General features: G+C 41.9%; 1 protein-coding gene across 2 annotated transcripts in view; it reads left to right on the top strand.

The window, feature by feature from the left end:
• LOC127005529 (carbohydrate sulfotransferase 11-like) overlaps nucleotides 1-12,291 on the top strand; it is a 68,884-nt gene that overhangs the window by 21,887 nt on the left and 34,706 nt on the right. Inside the window, exon 2 of one of the 2 annotated variants that reach the window (XM_050874453.1) lies at nucleotides 8,543-8,929. The exons of the other annotated variant lie outside the window; for it this stretch is intronic. Within the exon in view, the coding sequence (XP_050730410.1) occupies nucleotides 8,916-8,929 (14 nt within the window). The 5' untranslated portion in view covers nucleotides 8,543-8,915. The remainder of the gene's footprint in view (nucleotides 1-8,542; nucleotides 8,930-12,291) is intronic. 2 annotated transcript variants of the gene reach the window in all.

Below are 12,291 nucleotides of genomic sequence, written 5' to 3'. Positions count from 1 at the left end.
TCATACTTGTTTGTCTCGTATTTCCTGTTATATTCTCTTTTTTTTCTTCTCTTCTTCCTCCTGGCCTTCATTTTTTTCGTTTTTCCGGTTTCTCGTTTTTCTTTTGTTTTCCTCCTTAATTTTCAGTGTTTGTTTGTTTTCCCGTTTTCTGTCTTCTTGTCCTACTCTTGTTTTCACTTTTCCACATGTTTTCGTATTTTTTTCTTTTAATTCTTCGTTTATTTTCTTGCATATCTTTTTTTTTATCTCTCTTCTGTGTCTCCATTTATCCTTCTTTCTCCTACGTATCTCTCTCCCTTCTTTTTTTTCCCTTTGTTTTATTCTCCTCCTACTTTTTTTATATTGTCATTCTTCCCTCTTTGTATTTTTCTCTAACTTTCTTTTTATCCTTCCTTTATAGTCTCACCTGTTTTTCTTCTTTTCTTTGTCTCTATCATTCATTTTTTCTTCCTACGTATAATTTCCTTTTTTTTTGGCATTTTTTCCTCTTCCTTCCCTTTTCTCTCCTTCATATTATCCTTTCTTTAATGTCTTCTACTTATCTTTTGTCTCTTTTCTCTCCATCTCTCCTTCTTTCTCCTCTTCCTTTTATTTTCCTTTCTCTGTCTGCTTCTTCTATTCTCTTTGTTGTCATTTCTTCCTCACATTATTCTTTTCATCCTTCCTCTATTTTCATACCTCTCTTTTATCTTCAGTGTCTTCCTTCTTTCTCTTCTTGCGTATCTTTGTCCATTCTTTGTCTCCCTGTTCTATTTCTTCTTTTTTTGTTGTTGGTTCCATTCACCTCTTCCTTGTTTTTTTTTTGTTTTTGTTTTACTTATCTTTAATAGTCTCGTTACATATCTCAATCTTTTTTTTCCCTCTCTCTTGTGTCATCATTTTTCTTTCATTCTCTTCCTACGTATTTTTTTCCTTCTTTGTCTCTTGTCCTATTCTTTTATTTGTATTTTTTTCTTATTTTTTTTCTTTTCTTTTCTTTATTTTCTTTCATACCTTTTCTCTCTTCTGCGTTTCCATCATTCCTTCTTTATCTTCTCACTTCTTATCTTTTTCCCTTCGTTGTCTGTCTCTATCTTTCTCTCACATGCTGAAAAAGGAGAAGAAAAAGTTAATAAAAGAAGGAGAGGAGTAAAAGGAAGATAATATTAAGCAAGTCACCCTTACAAATAAATAAGTGAGTCATCCTCCCAAACTCACTCCTGCTTGCGTCATGTCAAAGAAAACGGGACACCGTGACCCACTAACAAGCAGCTCGTTAACTTTGGCCCATAAACAGATGACACCAACATTGAAGTGGCCCAGACGGTATTGTTTATATATATTTTTTTTCATTTATTTATTTTTAGTCTTTGGTATGCATGGCTTGGTGTTGTTTTTTTGTTGTTGATTTGTTTGTATTTATTTGTTTTAGTTCATGTATTATTTCAGTATTTTGTTTGTTATTTGTATGTATAATAAGTATGTTAGTTGTGTATCTTTGTTCTTTTTCGAATGCTTCTTCTTCGTATTCTTTTCTGCTTTTCTTTTTTTTTCATCATCTTTTTCTTCATCATCATTGTCATCTATTTCTTCATTATCATCACCTTCTTCTTTTCCTCTTTTTCAAGTCCAGTAGAATAATTCAAGCCTCTGAGACATTCGTGTATAAGTTCAGAAACCAAACAATGAAGATTCGAGGAACGTAAGAGAACCAAATCGTTTATAGAGAGATCGAGTGTCTGTTAGGGCGCTTGAATCCCGTGTTAAGAGAGAGAGAGAGAGAGAGAGAGAGAGAGAGAGAGAGAGAGAGAGAGAGAGAGAGAGAGAGAGAGAGAGAGAGTTAATGACCCGTAAACTAATTAATTGATAAGATAGAATCGGAACCCCTTTTCTAAATAATCTATCGTCCCTAACTCAAATATTCTTTCCCCAACCTTCCCCTCTAGCAAGCACAGGACCACCCCCTCCCCACCTTTCCTCCCCATCTCCCCTCCCCATCCCTCCCCTTCCCCTTCCCAATCTTTATTATTATTATTATTTTTTTTACACCCCATCTTGCCCTTCCTACTCCCCCCCTCCCCTCCCCCTCCCCCTCCCCTCTCCCTCCCATCCCCATCACTTTTCCAATCACAGTTTCCCCTTCCGATTCCCCCTCCCTCCCCTTCCTCCCTGCCCTTCACCCTTTGTTCCCAGTTTCTCCTCCCCCCCCTCTCCCCATTTCCCCCCTTCCCCATCATTCCTCCTTCACCCCCACCCCACTTCCCCACCCCTTCCCCACTTCCATCTTTCCCACTCCATCCCCCTTCCAGTCTTCTCCACTTCCGTCTCCTCCTCCTCCTCGTCCTCCACCTGCACCTCCCCCTCCCCACCCTTCCCCTTCCCTTCCAAACCCTCATTAAGTCCCCATCCATCCCCTCTTCCCACCCATACACAATGCCCTAATCTTCCCTCCCTCCCCCTTTCTTCCCCACTTTTTCCCCAACCACCTACCAGCCTTCCCCACTCCCCTTTCCCTCTCCCCAATTTCTAACATTACCTCCCAACTCCCCACTCCGTCAATCGTCTTTTTCTCCCCCACTTCCTCTCCCCTTCCCCATTCCTTCCCCACCCCCTCTTTATCCTCCTCCAACCTTAATCTTCCTTCCTCACTCCCCAACTTCCCCAATACTTTTCCTCCTCCGCTTGCCCTAACTTCCCCCCTTCCCCACCTCTTTACCCTCCCCAATCTCTAATCTTTCTTCCCCAATCCCCATCTTCCCCAACATTCCTCTCCTCCCCACGTTTTCCCCAACCCCTCAAAAACCCACAGTCTTCCATCCCCACCCCCTCTATATCCTCCCCAATCCCTATTCTTCTTTCCCCAATCCCCATCTTCCCCAAGACTCGTTTCCTCCCCACACCCTAACTCCTCAGGCCCTTCCCCTACCCACAGTCTTTCCCACCTGCTCTATATCCTCCCCAATCCTTTAATCTTTCTTCCTCAATCCCCATCTTCCCCAACACTCCTTTCCTCCCTATGTCTTTCCCAACCCCTCCAAAACCCACAGTCTTCCTCCCCCACCCCCTCATTACCCTACCCAATCCTTTAATCTTTCTTCCCCAATCCCCATCTTCCCCATCATTCCTCCCCACGTCTTCCCCAGCCTTACCCCAACCCACACTCTTCCTTCCTTCCCCACTCTTTACCCTCCCCAATCCTTTAATCTTCCTTCCCCATTCCTCATCCTCCCCACTCCCTCACTCACAGTCCTTCCCAAATCCTCACTCTTCCTCCCCCAACCTCACGCCTTCCTCCCATCTCTACCATCATCATCATCATCATCATTATCATCATCATTAATCCTCAACACCCTTCACCACCCACCCATTCCTCCCCATCCCCTAACTCCCCACCGCTTCCTCAATCCCCCAGGCCACCTCCTCCCCACTCCTCCTTAACCCGGATGGCCCAGTGGAGGGTTCGTGTTTATTAGCGTGGGGGAGAAGAAAGGAAGGGGAGGAAGGGGAAGGGGAGGGGATGGGGAAGAAGGGGAGGGGAGGGGAGGGGGGTACTTATTTGGGGACCTTGACCATGTGTTTACGTGAGGGGGAGGGAACGGAGAGAGAGAGAGAGAGAGAGAGAGAGAGAGAGAGAGAGAGAGAGAGAGAGAGAGAGAGAGAGAGAGAGAGAGAGAGAGAGAGAGAGAGAGAGAGAGAGAGAGAATGCCTTTAAGATCCTTGAAAAAAAGTTATGCAATAGTCACTGAACTCATCCTTAGAGAGAGAGAGAGAGAGAGAGAGAGAGAGAGAGAGAGAGAGAGAGAGAGAGAGAGAGAGAGAGAGAGAGAGAGAGAGAGAACTAAAAAAAATCGTATATGCTGTTGTCATGTAACTCATCATCAGAGAGAGAGAGAGAGAGAGAGAGAGAGAGAGCAGACAGACAGACAGACAGACAGACAGACAGACAGAGAGAGAATACTAAAAAAACTTTATGAACCTAAAAAATCGTGCAATTACCAGTCAGTTCATATCTCTCTCTCTCTCTCTCTCTCTCTCTCTCTCTCTCTCTCTCTCTCTCTCCAAACACACACACACACACACACACACACACACACACACACACACACACACACACAAACACACCACAACACAACAACAAGCTAATGCCTTACATGCAGATCAAACTCACCACACTCCCCTGCCCCCCCTATTCTTACCTGCCCTTCCTTACCTGTCCCCCCCCTCACCTGCACCACCACCACCACCATCAGCAGCAGTGGGTCGGGAGAGAGAGAGTTACGCAACGAAGATCAGTCTGTGCTGGGACGTGGTGAGGGAAGGAAGGAGGGAGGGAGTGAGAGAGAAGAGAAAACGGTGGGAGGAGGGAAAGGAGGGAGTGTAGGAAGGAGGAAAAATACAAAAGAGTTCAGTCTGTGCGTGAAGGTGGGAGAGGAAAGGAGGGAGGAGGGAGGGAGGGAGGGAGAAGTGATAAACGGTGTGGAGGAAGAAAAGGAAGAGATAGCATAGAAGGAGAGAGATATAAAGGAATGAAGGAAGAAGAGAGGGAATGAGAGATAGAAACGGATGTGTGAAGGAAGAAATGGTAAAAGAAGGAGAGAGATAAAGGAAGTGAAATGGGAAGAGGAAAGAAGGAAGGAGAGAAGGAGTGGGAAGTAAGGAATAGGAACGGAGGTGTGAAGGAAGAAATGGTAAAAGAAGGAGAGATAAAGGAAGTGAAATTGGAAGAGGAAAGAAGGAAGAAGAAAGGGAATGAGAGATAGAAACTTAGGTGTGAAGGAAAATATGAAAAAAAGTGAAGGAAGAAGAAGTAAAGAAAAGGAGGAATAGTAGAAAGGAGTTCCGTCTGTGCGTGAAAGTTGAAGAGAAAATAAGAAAGAAAGGAAGTAGGGAAGATGTGATAAATATAGGAATGGAGAGATAGGTCGAAACGAATAAGCGTAGGCAAATGCAAAGTGAAAGAAGAAGTGAAGAAGGGAGAAGAAGGGTAGACGAAAGGGAGTTTAGGGTGTCTGTTAGAATATGTGGAAGAGGAAGGGAGAAGAGTGAAGGAAGAGGGAGGTGAGAAATTGTGATAGAAGTAAAGGAAGGAGAAGGAGAGATGTAAGGAGGGAAGGAAGGAGTGAAAGGAAGGGAGAAACGAATGAATGAAGGAAGTTAACAATAGGAGAAAGAAGAAGTAAAGGAAAAGGAAGGAGAGACGTAAGGTTAGGTTTGGTTAGGTTAGGTTAGACGTGGAACAGAAAAGAAGGAGGGAAGGAAGGAGTGAAAGAAAGGGAGAAATGAATGAGTGAAGGAAGTTAAGAATAGGAGAAGGAAGAAGTAAAGGAAAAGGAAGGAGACTCATAATTAGGTTAGGTTAGGTTAGGTTAGGTTAGGTTATATTAGGTTAGGTTAGGTTAAGTTAGGTTAGGTTAGGTTAGGTTAGGTTAAGTTGGGTTAGGTTAGGTTAGGTTAAGTTAGGTTAAGTTGGGTTAGGTTAGGTTAGGTTAAGTTAGGTTAAGTTGGGTTAGGTTAGGTTAGGTTATATTAGGTTAGGTTAGGTTAAGTTGGGTTAGGTTAGGTTAGGTTAAGTTAGGTTAAGTTGGGTTAGGTTAGGTTAGGCTAGGTTAAATGTGGAACAGGAAAGAAGGAGGAAAGAAAAAAGTGAAAGAAAGGGAGAAACGAAGGTGCGAAGGAAGGAACGAAGAAGTGAAGGAAGACGAAGGAGATAACTAAGGGAAGTGAGTGTCCGAGAAGGAAGAAGAAAAAGGAAAAAGGAAGCGATAGACAGAGAGCAACAAAGGACTAAAGAAAGTAACGAAGAAGAAAGAGATAAAGGAAACAGAGGAGTGAAAGAAGAAATAAAGAAAGAAGAAAAAGGAGGAGTAACATAAGATAGTTCAGCCAGTCAGAGGAGGAGGAAAGGAGGAAAAAAAGTGATACAGGAAGAAAGAAGGAATGAAGGAAGAAACAAGTGAAGGAAATAAAGGAAGAAGAAGAAGAAGGAGTAACATAAGATAGTTGAGCCAGTGTGCAAGAACGTAGAGGAGGAAGGCAGGGAGGCAGGAAAAGAATGGAAGAACAAGAAGCGAGGCGGTGAAAGAGCAAACAAAAGAATAATAAAAGAGTTAAGCAACGAAGCTCAGTGAAAGGGGAAGGAAGATTGAATGAGTGACAAGCAAACAAGGGGCAAAGGATTGAAGGACGGGAATCAGTGAAGGAAGGAAGGAAGAAGAAAGAGGAGTGAGAGGGGTAGAGATTGGACGTGTGTGCATGAGCTCCTCGGAACCACTGAGTCGACAATGGCGTGCCGGACCAGGAGCCTGAGAGACTTGTGCTGCGTCTGTGAAGGTTTTATAGGCGAGAAGTGGATTGCATGCTGTTTGTGTTCGAGGTGGTGTCATATGAAATGTGCTAATTTGACTGGAGTCAAGCAGGACAATACACCTAAAATAAATTGGATTTGCACTCCATATCTTCATAAACCGTCTTTCGCTGCCATCATTGTCGAAAATTTGGATGAATTCAAGCAAGAATTATCTAAAGAAATGTCTGTGGTTAAAGATGAGGTTGAATCTCTGGTATCCAGTATGAGGGAGGAGTTGAGTGAGGTGGCTGGTGGGACGCGCTGAGCAAACCGGGTCGGCTGGTGTAAGTTGGGCTGACCTAGCCAAGCGCAGGAAGAAGAAGCATCTTGTCAGGCCTCTGATCAACATAAATAGGCTACTGAGATGAAAAACGAAGTTTCCCAGGCATTACAAGGCATTCAGATTACTGATTCAAGATTCACGAATGGAGGTAACATTGTTATGAATTTTATGATGAGAATATAAGGAATGAAGAACTCAGAAATTGGAAAATGTAGAGCAAGTTAGCACAAAAAGTGTGGGAAAATTAAGGCCAAAGATCATGATCTGCAAGATGCTTAAGGAGGAGACCGGGGATAAGATAATTGAGACACTGTTAAACAGGAATGATTTCCTACACTCGATTCCTGGAGTTGAGGGGAAAATTGCTGCTGGTGGCACAATGCTCTATATTTTGAAATGTAATCCAACTGTTAGAGTTGATTCACAAGCATCATGATAAGATAAAACTAGAATGAAGAGTGTATACCTTGAGAGATAGATACCATGCAATTATATGCTACCACTGTCAAAGATACGGCCATCTTGAGGCCAACTGTACTGCCAAGAACAAAGGAGATTCCCCACAATGTTACAATGTGCTGGTGATCATAAGTCAAATGATTGCACCACAACTGAAAAGAAATGTATAAATTGTGTGAGGTACAAGAAGTCTGAGATCAACCACTCAGCGAATGACCAGTGTTGTGTAGTTCTTCAGACTGATATTGAGAGAATTCGTAACATAACTGATCACGGCTATTAATTAGTGTTTGAGACATGAAGGTAAATTGTGTTAAATGTTCAGTGAGTTGGAAGCAATCGGTGGATATTAAATTGTAATACCATAAAGAAAATATCAGACAAATGAAAAATTAAACAATGGATATTTGTGACACCATAAAAAGGAAAGATACTGAGATTAGTACGACCCTAAACATGACCAAGTGACTACGTTGATGCCAAGTTTATTAAAAGGACATCAGTGGGCTATTCATGAAAGCAATCACGACTCACTCACCCGCTACGTCGTTTGTGAATAAGTGCATCGAGGATTATTATTGAGACTAACATCGTACTTGTTGACGCCCTTGCGGAGCTCTGCGGTAACAGTGGAGCGGTGCCTCGAAGCTGACCAACGGTGACTGTAACGGTAAGAAGCAGGAGCGATTTGAGTTGAGTTTCTGCGTGAACGTACGAGGAAAGGCGGAAGTGAAGAAGAAACAAAGGAACATAAGAAAACAGGAATAAATGAAGGAAGTGGAGAAAAGGGACAAAGGAAGAGAAGAAAATAGAAATAAATGAATGAAGTGGAGGAAAAGGAACAAAGGAGAAGGAGAAAACAAAGCAAAGGAAGGAATAAACGAAAGGAGTAGAGAAAAGGAGGCAAAGGAACAGAAGAAAGAATAAAGTAAAAAAAGGAGAATAAAGTGAAAAAGAGCCAAATAAACAAGAAAACATAGAAGAAAGGAAGGAAGATAGTGGATAAAAAGGAGGAAACGGACAAGAAAACAAAGTAAAGGAAGGAATAGAAGAAGAGAGTGAAGAAGAAGAGTAATTACAGAAGAAGACATATAGTAAAGGAAGGAAGAAGAAAATAGAAAAAAAAAAACAATGCAAAGGAAAGAGTAGTAGGAAAGTAAAGGAAGAAGAGAGAGAGAGAGAGAGAGAGAGAGAGAGAGAGAGAGAGAGAGAGAGAGAGAGAGAGAGAGAGAGAGAGAGAGAGAGAGAGAGAGAGAGAGAGTAAAGGAGGAAAAAGAGGGATAGAAGGCATTAGGAAAGAAAAGACAGATAGGAAAATAAAGGAAGGAGAGAAAGGAAGAGAAAAAGAAAGAAAAAAGATAGGATAGGAAAGTAAAGGAAGGAGAGAGAGAGGGAGGAAGAGAAAAAGAAAGAGGAAAAAGACAGGAAAGTTCGTAAGAGGGAAAAGATAATGCAGTTCTTACCTTTGTTTTTAGGATCCTGAAGAGGTGTGAAGCGTCCGTGGTGAGGTGAAGTAATGAGGTAACTCCCATATAATGCAGTAGAAATAACACACTTGAACCGTTCGAATCTGACAGAACTTTTCCATGCAGTAGAAAAAGAAGGAAAAAACAAAACAAACTGAAACGTACCGAAAACAACAACAATAGAACTTCTCCATGCAGTAAAAAAGAAAAGTGAGTAAATAAAAATCACTCGCCTTGGAAAAAAACAACGGAAGCGCACCGAAAAGAACAACAACTACAACAACAGCAACAACAACAACACTGGGAGGCGAGGCGCGCTTTGAAGCACCGTAACCTTGAATTAAGAAGCATCACAGAAAAAAAAAACCTCTCACACTTCAAGATGTCTGACGGGAAGTAAGTAGAAAAAAAAAACTGAATTTTGCTTTTACATATAAGGATTTTTTTTTTTTTTCACTTGCTCCCTCTGTTCATGCCTGTGGTGAGGATGTCGAGGTCACCCAAAGCTTCACATACCTTGGCAGCGTAGTGCATAACAATGGTACGTCTCGCCAGGAAGTCACTCGACGGATTGGCCTGGCCCGCGGTGTTATGGACTCGCTTAACAAGAGTTTGTGGCCTTGTCGATAACTATGCAGGCGGACAAAGATTCGAATATTAAGCAGGGGTGTGGAGTCGGATTTTCAAAACTCCGACTCCGACTCCGACTCCGACTCCAGTAAATTTAAATGTTGCGACTCCGACTCCGACTCCGACTCCAGTAAATTTAAATGTTGCGACTCCGACTCCGACTCCGACTCCAGTAAATTTAAATGTTGCGACCTGACTCCGACTGACTCCAGGAAATTTGAAGGTTGCGACCTGACTCCGACTCCGACTCTGTTTTTTTTAGTATGATATATATATATATATATATATATATATATATATATATATATATATATATATATATATATGGATATCACTTAGCAATTATCCTCCATGATAGAATTGAAGGTTGCGACCTGACCTGACTCCGACTCCAGGAAATTTGAAGGTTGCGACCTGACTCTGACTCCGACTCCGTTTATTTTTATTTTTTGATATATATATATATATATATATATATATATATATATATATATATATATATATATATATATATATATATTATATTTTTTTTTTTTTTTTACCATCCTTGGATATCACTTAGCAATGATCCTCCATGATAGAATTGAAGGTTTTTTTTTTTTTTTACAGTATGATATATATATATATATATATATATATATATATATATATATATATATATATATATATATATATTTTTTTTTTTTACCATCCTTGGATATCACTTAGCAATTATCCTCCATGATAGAATTAAATATACACATTAGCTCATGCAAAACACCATAAAATATGGCAAAAGGGATACCTGTACTATCTGTTGTCAGGGTGGTTGTTGCGGCATGTACCGCCCTCCTTCCTTAAGGTATATCCTCAAGAAAATACAAAATAAAAAGCATGAAAAAATATTAAAAATACCAATATTCCCGCAGACTGTTTGATTGGACATATCTTCCAAAACGTCAATTTCTCCCAATTTGTAAGAATCTCCATGAAGTGAAATCTTTACTAAAAAAATTAGCACGTAAAGGAGTCGGAGTCGCTCATATTTTTACCGACTCCGACTCCGACTCCGACTCCGACTCTGACTCCAATTCCGACTCCGACTCCGACTCCAATTCCGACTCCGACTCCGACTCCGACTCCGGCCAAAAGTAGCCGACTCCTCGACTCCTCGACTCCGACTCCGACTCCGACTCCACACCCCTGATATTAAGTCCCTTGTGCTCCTTGTCTTACTGTAGCTGTGAGACATGGATACTGAATAGTGACTTGGAGAGGCGTGTCTGCCTTCGCAGGATCACGGGGTATCGCTTGAACGACTTCGTGTCGAACCAGCGAGTACAACATGAAACTGAATCGGGGCGTGTTACCAGGTTAGTCCGTGAACGCCAACTCGCACGTGGCGCGCCTCCCGAACGTCGATCCTGCTGACAGGGTTGTTTGTACGAGACAACCCTGAGTGGAGGAGACCAAGGGGACGCCCACGTAACTCATGGCTTGGGCAAGTCAGCCGATCCTGCCGGGAGGGACTTGGGATGGACAGGGTAGCTGCGCTCAGGCTCGGTAGGACCGCCGATAGTACGGGCAGAGAGTGAGTGAAGCGATGCGCACCCGGGCGTATGTTCCCCATTAGTTAATCTCAGAAAAGGCTTGACGTAAAGGAATAAAAGGAATAAAAATGTAATTGTAGGCATAACATGAATAATAAAAGAAATAATGGGAGTGAAAAATTGTTAGAAGATTAAGAAGCAGCACTGTCTAGCATACTCTTTGAGGGAATAGAAGGAATAGAAATGTAACAAAAGGAAGAAGTGAAAATGCTAAAGGAAGGAAAAAAAAGTAGCACTGCCTTTTACTCCTCAAAGGTATTCATCATGGTGACTCAAGGACAGCCGGGTGATTGTTCTTCCTGAGGTGCCTTCACGGTCCCCTCCTGAATAGGCAAAGAAGATACACCCGGACGAAGGCGGAATAAAACAGAAATAGATACAGGCAAAGAAGTTCTCTCGTGTCCAAGACCCATATTGCCAACACCTCGGGGACCTCACACCCACATTTGATGAGACTTTCGTAGAGGTTGCGTTATGTTATTTCAATGGTGGGTAGTTTTATGAGCTTACTTAAACAAAAACTCACGAGAACCCGACTAATATTCCTTGTGGCTCATATTCCCTACACCTCGGGCCCTCACACACACAGTTGATGAGGCTTTCGTAGAGGTTGCGTTGTGTTATTTCAATGGTGGGTAGTTTTATGAGCTTACTTAAAAAAAATACACTCACGAGAACCCAACTAACCCGACTAATATCCCTTTTGGCTCATATTCCCAACACTTCGGGCCCTCACACCCACACTTGATAAGGCTTTCGTAGAGGTTGTGTTATTATGTTATTTCCATGGTGGGCAGTTTTATGAGCCTAGTTAAAAAAAAAAATCACGAGAACCAGTTAACCTCCCTTGCGGCACATTCTCATACATTTCAAGACTTAACACCTAGATTTGATGAGGCTTTCGTAGAGGTTGCGTTATTATGTTATTTCCATGGTGGGTAGTTTTATGAGCCTAGTTAAAAAAAAAGAAAACTAGAACCCGGCACATATTCTAATACAATTTGAGGCCTAAACACCCACACTTGATAAGGCTTTCGTAGAGGTTGTGTTATTATGTTATTTCCATGGTGGGTAGTTTTATGAGCCTTGTTAAAAAAATCACTAGAACCCGGCACATATTCTAATACAATTTGAGGCCTAAACACCCACACTTGATAAGGCTTTCGTAGAGGTTGTGTTATTATGTTATTTCCATGGTGGGTAGTTTTATGAGCCTTGTTAAAAAAAAGAAAACTAGAACCCGGCACATATTCTAATACAATTTGAGGCCTAAACACCCACACTTGATAAGGCTTTCGTAGAGGTTGCGTTATTATATTATTTCCATGGTGGGCAGTTTTTTGAGCCTAGTTATAAAAAAAAACACTAAAAACCGGCACATATTCTTATACATTTTGGGGCCTAAACACCCACACTTGATGAGGCTGTCGTAGAGGTTGTGTTATATTATTTCCATGGTGGGCAGTTTTTTGAGCCTAGTTATAAAAAAAACACTAAAAACCGGCACATATTCTCATACAGTTTGGGGCCTAAACACCC

Source organism: Eriocheir sinensis, chromosome 30, assembly GCF_024679095.1.
Source record: "Eriocheir sinensis breed Jianghai 21 chromosome 30, ASM2467909v1, whole genome shotgun sequence".
Lineage (NCBI taxonomy): Eukaryota > Metazoa > Arthropoda > Malacostraca > Decapoda > Varunidae > Eriocheir > Eriocheir sinensis.
The sequence above is the reverse complement of the archived record's forward strand: the minus strand, read 5'-3'. Positions and strand labels throughout refer to the sequence as shown.